Source organism: Athene cunicularia (assembly GCF_003259725.1).
Source record: "Athene cunicularia isolate RWA chromosome 4 unlocalized genomic scaffold, athCun1 chr4_part2, whole genome shotgun sequence".
NCBI lineage: Eukaryota > Metazoa > Chordata > Aves > Strigiformes > Strigidae > Athene > Athene cunicularia.
Window position 1 is genome coordinate 18,602,668 of NW_020799099.1, and position 13,504 is coordinate 18,616,171.

General features: G+C 39.9%; 1 protein-coding gene across 1 annotated transcript in view; it reads left to right on the forward strand.

Moving 5' to 3' along the window:
• The first annotated feature begins 7,724 nt into the window (after positions 1–7,724).
• Positions 7,725–13,504, forward strand: part of PPP3CA (protein phosphatase 3 catalytic subunit alpha) — a 111,248-nt gene continuing 105,468 nt past the window's right edge. Inside the window, exon 1 of the mRNA XM_026847665.1 lies at positions 7,725–7,921. Within this exon, the coding sequence (XP_026703466.1) occupies positions 7,813–7,921 (109 nt within the window). The 5' untranslated portion in view covers positions 7,725–7,812. The remainder of the gene's footprint in view (positions 7,922–13,504) is intronic.

The following is a 13,504-nucleotide window of genomic DNA, read 5'->3' on the forward strand; positions in this document are numbered from 1 at the left end:
TGTATCATCTTGACTCAAGGAAAACAACTCTGACAAGTTAAACATGGCAGTGTTAGTGCTTCTGTTCAAATTTTTTGTTCAAAGGAGCTAGTTCCTGCTACTCGTAAATGAAAGAAGCATCTTCCCAAGACTGAGTTGCTTCTCATACTGAACAATGGGTTTGCATTAAGCGTATAATAAAGACCCGCAGATAAAAGGCATACTTCACAACTCAAATGAGGGAGCACAAGGCCAGAGAATTCACTGGTTCTTACTTCATGCAGATCTTTCCACCAATGCAAGAGAGGCAGCAGGAAGGTCAGAGAAGCTCAGGGGGAAAGGAAACTTCACAACCTGAGCAAGCAGTGGGAAAACAAGCAGGAAAAAAATAAAAGTAGGGAAAAGAGTTTGAGTGCTCAGCAACTCCTGCAACAGATCTGTAACTACATACAGAAGAAACACCTCTTTATTCTAACTTTCATATTTATATTTACTCCTGCAGTTTTAATAAAGCCCTAGGAAACTATAATCAACAAAATTACCCCTCACACACTTTTTATTTCTCCTATACAAAACAATCTCCAAGACCTCTGGTGTAAAGCTGGCCTCTAAAACCAAATGGAGTAAAAATGCCAACATAAAACCTGGTAATTCCCAAGGCATCCAAAATTTGGAAATATTTAGGTTTTGGAATTCTTCCTTCTTTCACTCTGTTTTAAAGGCAAACTTCTGATGTACCGTAGATTCAAAACCCTCGACATGGCCTGACTGTGTTGTACTATCAAATCACAGGTTGAACTGACAAGTGCAACAAAATCTCTGAGGTAATGCTGTGAGGTAATACTGTATGCTAACGCCCTGATGCAACACCAACTAGGCTGGGTGAAGACATCACAGAAGGAGCAAAATATTTGCTATATCTCTCAGCAGAGACTCCAGCAGGATGAATGTCTTTGCAAAGTGGTTTGTTGTTCAAAGGAAGGGCAAAGCTCACCTAGTTTTGACCACATGTGAGAATAACATTAAAAAAAGGCACTTAATATCATTAACTGGAAGAGGGAGTTGGCAGTATATTGCCTTGCTGACCTGAAAGGTACATGAAGAGGAGTCTGTCATCTTGGGTAAATACTGACCATTTTTACAACTGACTGCCAAGTCTATTGATAATGGTTATTTCTGTATCACAGGTGTTACTACCTCTTCTCAGGTGACCTGTTTTCCATGTTGTCAGCTGAGATATCTGTCAGAGGAACTTCTTTATATTTTCTCTCTAAATTTGGTATATGTGGGCTTTGTTGAGGAATGACCCTCTTGTCTGCTCCTAATTTGGTTTACATGCTGTTACACTAAGGTGACTTCATGCAACAGCACCTTTTTGATGGACTGTTTCTTTATGTAGTATTGACTAGCTCACCCAGTGGAACCCTCAGCTTTCTGTGAAGCAGCATACCTTGTTCTTGAGTGACATTGATTTAATTACGTCTTTAAACAGATACAGCTGTGAGCACTTCTGATTGCACTGCAAGAACTTCTCGGCCATGGGTAAAAACTAATGCTAAATTTCTATAGGAATCCTCATAGTTTCTTGTTATTTTATGTTCTAGTATATTTTTCAGACTTTATTTTCAAACACTTTCATCATTCAGTGAGCAGATTTAGTGAAAAACAGTCCTCAACACATCATGTCTTAAAATGGTAGAAGAAAGCTTGATTTTTCAGAAAGGGGTTGCTAATTCTAGTGATGTTTTGGAGTCAGGAGTAGCACTTACTCTAATGACAGTAGCTAATGTAAGATGAAACTTGATAGTTTTTGTTAGAAAACATTAGAACATGAGTTCCACTTTCAGTTCCACTGAGAAAATTTTGGTTTGAGTCTTATGCTGTTATATAAGTAGTTGTGGGTTGATTTTTTTTTTTTTTACCAGGTAGAGGCATGTTTTCCTGTCTAAAATTCAGGTGGACAAAAAGCTAATAAGAACTTGAACATGTTATGAATGCTATAGTGCAGATTTTTATATAGAAAAGAAATTTTGTTTCCTAAATAACTCACCCTTCTGTATGCTACTCCTAAAAAATATCTGCTAAGAAAAAATGTGTAGGTTAAAAAAAGATCCCAGGCATCCAACGTGTTTGAGTGGTGAATCTGTCAGCAGATAACTTGTTCATGGAGATGAAAGCATTGTCCACATGTTGCCTGAGGAAATCTGTGGAGGGGAATGTTTGTCACATGAGAATTTGGTGTCCTGTGTGGTTCAGTGTTTTTGGCAGCGCCCTTTCCCTTGCCTACCACTTTGAGCTCTGTGCTCTCAGAATCACAGAATCATCTAGTTTGGAAATGACCTAGAAGGTCATCTAGTCCAACCATTAACCTAACACTGTTCTCAACTACACCATATCCCTCAGCGCTATGTCAACCTGACTCTAAACACCTCCAGGGATGGGGACTCCACCACCTCCCTGGGCAGCCCATTCCAACGCCCAACAACCCCTTCTGGGAAGAAATGCTTCCTAATATCCAGTCTAAACCTTCACTGGTGCAACTGGAGGCCATTCCCTCTTATCCTATCACTTGTTCCTTGGTTCAAGAGGCTCATCCCCAACTCTCTGCAACCTCCTTTCAGGTAGCTGTAGAGGGTGATGAGGTCTCCCCTCAGCCTCCTCTTCTCCAGACTAAACACCCCCAGTTCCCTCAGCCGTTCCCCGTACGACCTGTGCTCCAGACCCTGCACCAGCTCCGTTGCCCTTCTCTGGACACGCTCGAGTCATTCAATGTCCTTTTTGTAGTGAGGGGCCCAAAACTGAACACAGGAATCGAGGTGTAGCCTCATCAGTGCCCAGTACAGGGGTCAGATCCCTTCCCTGTCCCTGCTGGCCACGCTATTGCTGACACGAGCCAGGAATATGCTGGCTCCTGTTCAGCCGGCTGTCAATCAACCCCCCCAGGTCCCTCTCTGACTGGCAGCTCTCCAGCCACTCCTCCCCAAGGCTGTAGCGCTGCTGGGGGTTGTTGTGGCCCAAGGGCAGCCCCTGGCATTTGGCCTTATTGAAACTCCTCCAGTTGGGCTCAGCCCATGGCTCCAGCCTGTCCAGGTCTCTCTTTAGAGCCTCCCTGCCCTCGAGCAGATCAACACTCCCACCCAACTGGGTGTCATCTGCAAACTGACTGAGGGTGCACCTGATCCCCTCATCTAGATCATCAATAAAGATGTTAAACTCTTCTTGTTAAGCTTCCTTTGTTCTGTTCTCCTTAGCAGCTGTGGATGGCAGTGACCCTTGTTCCTGTCTGGCACCTGAAGGAAGTAGTGTTCTTGAAAAAAAAAATTCATCGTTCCTTCCCTTTTGATTCATAGTAACCCTGTAAGCCAGAAATCTGTAGGCAACTGTACAGGAACATGCTCAGAATTATGAGGTGTTACTATTGCCGTTAGGTGAAAAAGTTGTTTGCTGGCTGCTTCGTTATAGCCTGGACCATAGCTTTGGTCAGGGCATGGTACAGAAATGCGGAACTCTGATTAATTAGTAAATACTCTGGTACGAATGTTGTTCAGCAGGAATGTCCAAGAACATGCCATGTGTTGAACCATGTTGTAAAATGGGGGTAGATTTTCAAAGTCAACCTGCAGAAAGTGTTAGTTAGCTATTAGAAATATTCCTGGCTTAAAAAATACAGTTTTGTTGGAGTTTCTGAGATGATGAGAAAATTTTATGTATACCATGTCTGAAGGTTATGAATAAGTAGATGTAAAAGAATAAAGCTGCAGTGTGACCTAACTTTTTTTGCACACATAGAGTAAATGTCGACCCATTTAATAACTTGTGCTCTAACCACTGCTAAAGTGCCAATGTTTCTCAAAATGCAGAATTGCAAATTGCCATTGGACAAATGCAATGCATTGGGTTATTGAGATGGTGATAATTATTGTTGTGTTTTCCCTACAAATGAAGCAGAAAGCATTTATTTTTCATGAAAGTATGGTGTGATATAAACAGTTACATACAGACATATAGCAGAAGTTGTATAAAATTACAGCATACGCGTTAGAAGTGAGATAATTTGCAAGGAACTTGAATATTGATGATAGTTTTTTTCTTATGGGCAGCCTCCTCTGAGAGTATTAATTTAGTGTACAGCTTCACTTTAAAATGAATAATATATAAACAATATAATGCTTGCTTTGTTGCATGCTTGTATTTTATTTATATGAGCACACATGGTCCACTCTAATTAAGCACAGCTCTTTATGGTTTATTTATTTGTTCTAGAGAGGCTGCTTAATATTTGAGAGAAACAGTAATGATGTGTCTGACCTTTGCAGTGGCTGTGTTAACGGCAAGATGGGTTTTGCTAGAGCCTGCAAGAGCAGTAAAATAGCAGGTTGATCTTTTTTCCATTTGCTGGAACATGCTCAAGAGACCTGAAAGCACAAGAGAAAAAAAAAAACAACACCCACAACAGTAAGTGGTTAAAGAATATTTTCTTGTGTTTTCAGATCTCGGGAGGATGCTACTGACAGAGGTAAAGAGTGTAAAACTTTTGTTTCTTTGATTTTTGTGTTTTATTACCAAACCACCACAGTAGTACTTCATATGGTAAATAGTTGGTTGGGATTTTTTGTGGTTGTTTGGGGTTTTTTTTAATGTAAATACAAAGAAATAAATGTAAATGGAGGTGTAGACCAGACCAGGTTTTAAGTTTCACAGAATACAGTTAACTGTGTATGACTTTCTTGTGTGCTGGTCTTGTAGTGGGATTTGTCACTAAACTTCCTAAAAATACATGTGGTATGTACATGCAAATTTTATTGTCTCTCCTTTTTTTTAATGTCCTTTGCTTAATACAGATTGCCACGTATTTTTAAAAAAATAACCCATCCCCTGAGCCTGGGCAGTGGTGAGGAGCTTGCTGCTGGTAGTTCAACCTGCCAGTCCTTCCTCCTTCTGCTTCTCCCCGGTGGGCTCTTTTCCCAGCTTCATGCTGTTCCCTGTTGTGTGTGAGGTGTGCACAGCTGCTGTCTGATGAGGCTCTTGGTTTTATTTCTGATGAAGGCAAAACCAGTGAGAGAGTTACTTTTTGAAAGTGCTAATAACATGGGTTTAAAAAAAGTGGAGAAAGAAAGCAGGTATGGAGAAGCTGATGCATACCTGTGTATTCAGATGGTGATGTTGCTATGTATGTAAAGCAATGGAAATTGAATGTTTGTTATATTTATAAAAGGATTTTAGTTGATCCAGGCATTTGTGGGTGAGACCAGTAAAAAATAAAGCTTAACTGACCTCCACATGAACATAACCATTTCTTACATTGTTCTTCTGTGGAAGCTCTGTGTATGTGTACATACAAAATTAATATTCTCATAATGGAAGATGCAGTTTGTGGTCTACTCAGTCACTCATGTTTTTGCTAATTAATCATTAATCATCTGTTATTGGAGCAGTATCTTTTTTCTTTAATTAGTCAGTGGTACGTTGGAAATCTGCCTGCAGAGCTCTTACCATGCAGCAGCATATACCATATTTTTCTCTTAATTAGTAGGTAACACTTAATGGCATTTGTTTTCTTGATTGTCTGGTTTGCTCTGTCTTTCTAAAAGTAAAAATTTCCTTTCAGCATACATGCATATATGGTAGTTACCTCAAAGTAATAGTATGCTGCATACACCGTGACACCTTTGGGGAAGAACAGAGGCAGTTGTCTTGCAGAGTAATGCAAGCTAATGGTACATGCTTTTTCCAGCCAAACTGACTGGAGATAAGTAAGAACTTTTTGCTCTTCTCCTTCCTCCATGCAGGAAATACAGAACCATTAGGACTACCTAGCTGTCTGGGTGGTTGGTTTTGGCTTTGTTTGTTTGTTTTTCGAGAAGGAGAATGGGGGCTTAGAGAACTGCAGAGTTGTCATTCACCTTCCTTTTTCTTGCAATGATGATTATTTTTCTGTGTTGCATAAAGATATTTTTATAGCTCGTGTATGTAGCCATCTTGCTTTTGATGATCTGCTGCAGATATATGTGAAAAATTGACAAAGCATGTAACCTCATTTTTGTGACTGTCATGGGGATAGGTTTAACTGCAGTAGCTGCAAAAAATGGGGTGAGGTTTTGTTCTTAAGAGCCTACTTCTTATCATAGAATTACCACTCAAAACATAAACTAATTGAAAGCAGTCAAGGAGTTCTTGTTGATTGAGAGAGATCATCACAGATCTGTGGCAGGGCTTTCCAGGGCCAAGAACTGTATTTAACTTCGCTGTTGGTTATAGGTGTCATTGCTTCAGGAAGATCCTGGTGGTGTCAGGGACATCATAAATTTTCACCTTCTCTCCTTTTTATCCCTCTTTTAAGTCTGAGAGCAGTTGGGCTTCAGTGTATTGCAGAGATGTTTGTTAGTCCCCAACAGACTATTTTAGTGAATGGACTGCTGGATCTGGGGCAGCAAAAAAACCCAAAATTGAGCCAACCCCCCCCCCCCTCAGTGGAAAATAACTGCACAAGGTGAAATTGTTTATTATATGCTGTTACTTCTGGTAGTGTAAGTGAAGAGTTCTTGGCTTGGGCTTTAAAGGATGTGTGTGATTTGTGGCCTGTTCCTGAAGTATTCTGGTTATTAAATGAGAAGAAAATTGAAGCTAACAGATATATTGATCTGCTGCATTAGGGTTTTGTGTCTCATGATGTGGCAGAGCTGCCAGTAAGACACTCCGTGGGAGACAAGTCCCTTTGGCAGGGATGGGGTTGAACTGCAGATGTGGCCAGCTGAGACCAGCCCTGCAGCCACCTCCTCTCCCTGCTCAGAGCTCCTGAATAACCTGACCCTCCCGCAGCTGTGGTGGGGATCAGTATAATTACCCTGTGGCTGGCGAGGCAGGCGGTGCCTAATGCCACTCTGATTGAACTGCAAGGGAAAGGGGGTTAAGCTGGGATAATGCTCCAGCCTCATCCTGGCAACTGACAGCATCACCTCTGAGCCTTCTCGCTCCAGCTGGCTCCACAAGAGCGAGAGCAGGAGCATCTGAAGTTTGCTGTATGCCTCAGACCTTATGTGATGGCAGTACGCAGCTCACTACTCGATGCCATGTTGCTAGGGCAACCTGCCTATTTATTCGTTTATTTCCAACTTCAGTCTGATACATCCTTTGCCCTGCCTTTGCTGGAGTGGTCTGTTTGGCACTCAGGTGCACTTTGATGAGCTTTAAATGTATCTCACATAGCTAACTAATACTTATACATCGCCCACCCCCTACCCTGAGTCCTTAGAGAGGGTCTGTCTTGGATTTTAATATTTTAATTGGAGTGTATCTATGCATGTCCATGCACAGAAATCAAATACTGCACTTGTTTGTGCATTTTATGCTCTTAATGGAAGAGAACATTATATCAATGTTCTCTAGTACTACTAGAGCAGTTTAAGCTCTATTCCCTTCTTTCCTTGATATTCCCATGCATTTTAGGGGACTTGTTTGAATGTATCTACTTGTAAACATGGCCTGAATCTTACTCTCAATTATTTTATCAGCATGAATTAGTTCTTCTTGCATGCGTGAATAATGTAGCCTGCAGGATACATGTGCTTTAATGGTATTTTTGATAATCTATGTGCAATTTAAACCACAAATTATAAGAGGCAGTTGAAAATTCATGTTAACGTTGTTTTCCAGCAGAGATGTCTTTTGAAATGTGTCATTATCAGTAATAGAGGCTTTGCTGTAAGAAGTGACCCAATATTTTTGTGTTTTTTCCATTCAGCTGTCCCATTTCCTCCAAGTCACCGGCTCACAGCAAAGGAAGTGTTTGATAATGATGGAAAACCTCGTGTGGATATCTTAAAGGCACACCTTATGAAAGAAGGGAGACTGGAAGAGAGTGTTGCTTTGAGAATAATAACAGAGGGAGCTTCAATTCTCCGCCAGGAAAAAAATTTGCTGGACATAGATGCACCAGTCACAGGTTAGTATGAAGTTATGATGATAGAGGCAATGGTTGCTGGTTTGGGACGTGTTAAATAATGCATTAGTGTATGTGGCTTTCTAAAGAGCTGAAAGGCAGCTTGAAAATCGTTTGTTCTCTCCAATACTTGATTCTCAAATTGTCTGTTACCACTAGTATAATGAAGGCCATCAAGGCCTTGTAAGTTAGAGGAAAGGATCTCATCTGCTGAACCCATTCTGTTTCTAAGGTAGAAAACATTTTTAGGGTTTAGGAGAAGATGAGAAGAACTTTCTTAAACTTGAAAAGTTTTCTGGCCTTTTACACCAGGTATTAATTCCATAATTTTATTGATGTCATTTACCATAGTAGCGCCGTTCAGATATACAGACAGTATTGGGCTCTGAAGGAACAATAGTGTCAGAGTAAATGGAAATTTTAATTAATGCTATGGAAAATAACGAGTACGGAAAAAAAAAAAAAAAAAAAAACAGAATCCCAGTTTGTGTTGCCTGGGGAATTTAATGAATTGTGCTGGTTGCAGAACCCATTCTGCCCTTGACTATTAAACACTACCACCCACTCATTAATCCTCAGGAAATGCCTTATATTTGAATTTCCTTCTCTAATTGTCTCCTGCCTCTGACTGCATTCTGAATGTGTGAATGCATTTGCTTGCTTTAAAGTGCCTCCTCCCCTGTCTTGTTGTTGTTATTGAATATGAATACATTTTTGGCCAGAAATCAATCTGTGGCATAGAAAGTTAGCTGTGGGGCAAAAGATAACTAATTCCAGGCATCTTAAACTATGAAACCAAACTATAAAACTTGGTTTAGGAAAGCAGGTCCTTCTGTCACTTTTGTTTCTGGAGAACCCTGACATATGTAAAAGAAATAAGTTTATCTGCTGCGGAAGTAGAGTTACCAGTCTTTATTATCACTACTAGTAGCATTTGCCAAAAACTACATAGAAGTAGCAGAGCCTTCATTTTCTGGAAACCTTCTCTGAAACTGAAGAGCACAGTGTCTGGACTAGAATGATGCACAAGTTATTAAAGCTTGTAACTTCAAAAATGACATCCAAATAGGGGTTTGTATCTTGACCTGGAGATGTAATGTGTATCATCTTTTATGTAATAATTAGCTTGTCATGTTACCATACAATTGTAATGGAAAAGATGTCAATCATGTTGCAGCTCATGGATGAATAAAGGAAATAGGACAAATAACAGGATCCCCCAAGTTGACTGAGAGTAAAGTTCTACAGGCATTTTCACTGACACTTCAGTATAAATGGAAGAAGTTGTAGGTGTGCAATACCTTTGTCCATAAATGAGTGACAGACATGCGGAAATTCTACCTTTCTGTGGATGTTCTCTTTTTTTCTGAGCATGAATTTTTTTTTTTTTTTTAATCTACGGAGAAATGTAGACTGTAGGATGTGTCATGTCCCATCTGATTTCCATAAGTCCATGTTTAATATGCTCTCTTTTAAATTTTTCTCTTTAAAATTTTTTTCTTAAATGCTTTTGAAGGTATCAGAATTATTCTGAATTATAGTTTGGAGATTAATCTCCTAAAGGTTACCCCATTGTATAACACTGGCATAATTTAAGTCTTTGATTCTTTTTTCGGTTGAACCCACATCTTGCTTTGTTCCTGCTTTTGAAATTATTCTCACGCAGTGATTGTGATACTGCAGCATTCTTCAGGGTGACTGGTAGCTACTCTCTTTTAAGCTAGTGTAGGAAAGCTGGGCTCTTAATGCTTGTTAGCTGGGTAGCTGAGAAGTGCTAATGTTCTGTATGAACAAACATGAAAGTTGGAGTTATGAAAGTGATCATCAAAAGAAGGAAAAAAATAAATTGTGAGGGGGAGGTTGGGAAAGCTTGTGAAGCATGTTGTTGTGGGCCTGACAATTTTCTTTATATGAGTAGTATGGCAGCAGGATAAAGAGAATATCAATTGACTGATGATGTGGTGAAAGTGCAAGGTATACAGGCAAACAAGAATAACTGTGGAGTAGAGGAAAGCTTTTTTCAAGCATAAGTAAAAACAAACTACTGATAGAGTGGAGAAGAAAATAATTTTTAGATTTTTAGACATGGCAAGCTGTCTTGTTTAAGAGTGACAGTCATAAATCATTAATATGGGATCCTTTGTGGGAGATGCATTCATCTTTTAGAAATATATCCCTGTAGCTGGTCAGTGAGATGGTGATCTCCAAAAAGAAGAGATAGAAGAGCATAACTGTTGAAGTAAGAGAACTGTGGATTAGTACAGTGATATACTTGATAAATGTTATGTTAAAGAACATAAAGTTTGAAAGCCTTGTGCAGCCATCCCTCAGTTTGAAGTTTCACTTTTTTTTTATTTTAAGGGGTGATATAATTGTCCTCAGAAAAAATGTCAGAGTTCTGTTTATAAGCAAATTCATGTGAAACAAAGTGGTTATATAGAAGACCTGGATTTGAGGGAGAAGATGATTTGTATAATGGGGAGAGGCATCCAAAGAGCCTTAATATGGAATGCACAACCCATTATTTTGCATTTATTTATAAAACTTACTCTGTGGTTAGCTGGGAGCACCAGTGTGATTGTCATTTTAGGTTAATACGTTTTGGTTTCAAATTTAGCAAGTGTTTTAAAGTATTGCTGATTAATTCATTTCCAACCTTAACTCAAATTCCCATTGTTTGCTACATACATAACTATGTGCATGCATAGTTTGCTACAGTTCTGGTTTACAACCAAGGTGAACTATTCCTGCAGTTGTTACACAGGGCTGCTGTTCAGTGGGTATGAATCTGAACAGAGCTTGAACTATGAGACTTCAGGTCCTCTGCTATCTGGACTCCTCTTGCATCTGGGAAGTGTTGAGGCAGCTTGGTCTGGTGAATGTGAGTTGGGAAGAATGGAGAGAATTGGGTCAAAAAAAGCGAGTGTATTGAGGGGAAGGCTGAAAGTAGACATGAAAAGTGGTGACAGACGACAAAGAGATGGTTGAGGCTGGCCACTTGAAGACAAGAATGTTGTAGAGGTGAAAAGCTTGGAAGACAAGGAAATGGCCAAGAGGCCAAGTTGGAGGTTGACAGAGGATGACTGGGCAGGCAAATTAGAAAGATGAGCAACAGATCAACAGAGTATTGGGAGTACCTGGGCAAGATATCTGGTGTGGGGGGTGAAGGACCACATGGTAGAGTGGGCATGGCTGCAGAGTGACTGCTGTGGTAGAAGCAGTTACCAGTACAGACCTGTCTCATGACTGGCAGCAGCGAGGGACTGGCACAAGGGTTGTGGGGTCATCTGTGCTTCCAGTGTCGGGAAAAAGTGAGCCAGGCACCCTGCAGCACCATGGGGACTGTCCATGCCAACCTTCACTCAACAGGGAATGAGCAGACAACAAAGGGAGAGGGAGTCACCTTCAACAGATGGATTGTTGCCCACTTCTTCATCTGTACCCTCTTCTCTTGGAGGGATGTGGTCTTTGTCTTAAGCCTGTGAGTTTTACAAGATTGGTGTACCACTAGACCACAGCTGTTTAGTGTTCAGAGGAAAAATGTCTCTATGGCAGCCTTAGAATTTCCAGTCCTGTTTTATGTTCATAACAGTATAATGACACATGGAGAAATTGGCTCATATGTAATTGTTTATTTTTCTAGAAGGTCAAGAAAGTGTATCTCTGAACCTCCACGATGGCAATATTTACTGAAGTCACACTCCAAAGAACGGCTGGAAATGCGAGATTTTGAATTGCCAGAGTTGTTTTATGTGGCTTTAGTATATAGGCTCATTACTGTACAGACTAATTCTGTGCGCAGGATGTACACTACCCTTCACATGATGATTTATTAATTATCTTCTTGTTTTTATGGGTCCTCACTTCCAGATCTAAAATCAACTGATTTTAAGTGCTCAACACTCTTAACTGCATGCCAAACATGTGTTCCTTTGACTTCAGCGCATGGATATACACGTATACCTCTGTGTATTATAGAATGATCCGTAAAATGATGAGTTTTGGGTGGTTTTGAATGTGTTATGTCAGAAAACAAATGTAGGTAAAAGCTGTGATGGTGATGTTGCCTTGCTTGGCTCCCAGTCTGCAGAATGGACCCTTTAGCTGACCTGTGTTTCAAAGACATAAATTCACACATGTCTTTTGAAGTGATGAGATACTGTTAATATGAGTGGTTTTGAAAGCATGTAAGCAAGCTGATCCCATTGTCTTCAGAGTAAGGTTTGTAGAAGTTTTGTAACTAAACCATATTTCACACAAGTGAAGAGAACGCAACTTGAAAGTTGCTCACTGCGTGAGTATGGTTCATTCTGTCCACTGCATGGAGAAGAGCAGAAAGTGACTATATAATTAAGGAATTTGTAGCGTAATGCATATGCAAGAGAGGTTGTATTTGAAACTTGGATTCTGTTACATCATAAATATGGAGTTTGTCTGTTTGGTTTTTTTTTGCCAACATTTATGGTGTTCACTTTAATTACTAGGTATATGATTTATTGACATTAATGGGCCTCAGTTCAGTGGTCCTTTTCAAAGCAATCAGACCTGCACTTTTGGAATGTGATAAGTTGTTGTTTTCCAACATCTGCAAAAATTTCCAGCTACAAGAGGTTAAAAAGTGTTACTAATCAGGAGGGTCTGGAACTGAAATAAAAGAACGCAAGGGTCATATTGCAGAATTTTATTTCAACAGCAAAGTAGCTGATGACAACAGCCAGTTCCAGCTTCAAAGCTAAATCTAATTTTGAAGTTGGCCCTATTTTAAGAGGAGCAGGTTGTGCTAGATGACTGTTGTACCTTAACTTTTCTCTGATTTTAATTTCTACCTCCTTAAATGACATACTTAACTACAGGGTAGACCTAGAACTCTAAGTGGGATGTTTGTCTAATATCTGTCATTGTGTCTTTTCTTGTGACTTTTGGATTATTTTTCTTGAGGATATTATTAGATTTACAGATACTGAATGAAAATAGTGTGATATCTCTTGAATGTATGACTGCCCAAGTGAATAAGCTTGTAAGAGATGTGTGTTGGTGTTTTTAAGGTAAGCCTTTTCTCCCTATTGCTATCTATTTTAAAAATAATTAACATCTGCTCTGTTTCATGTAACATTTGACATCTCTCTTTTTGTGTACTCAATGTGTACTTTGTGTACTCCTTTTGGTTAGTCTGCCCATGGTTACTAACAAGAGTTTTCTCTAGTAAACTAAGAACACAAAAACTTGTTATATGCATCTTTGTAAACCTGTGCTTTTTTGCAAAGGGAACGTATATGTAACATATAGACATTACCTAGGCAGCTGCCTGTGGACAGGGTCTCAATTCTTTTTGTGCAGGTGCCACCACCAGCAGTGGCAATGACAATGGTTTCTGGCCTGATGACAATAGGCAGGCCATGTGCAGGCACAAGGGGCAGCATCTGTCAGTCCCTCATTGAGAAAAAAAAATGGAAAATAAGTAAAACAAGCAAATATACTCTTGTTCTGAACCTTCACATGCTTCATTGAGAAAGCCCTGACTCTGCGCAATCCTGTGTTCAAAGCTTGCTGGAATGCCCTGTGCATGCAGTTTGGTGTTGTGAAGGT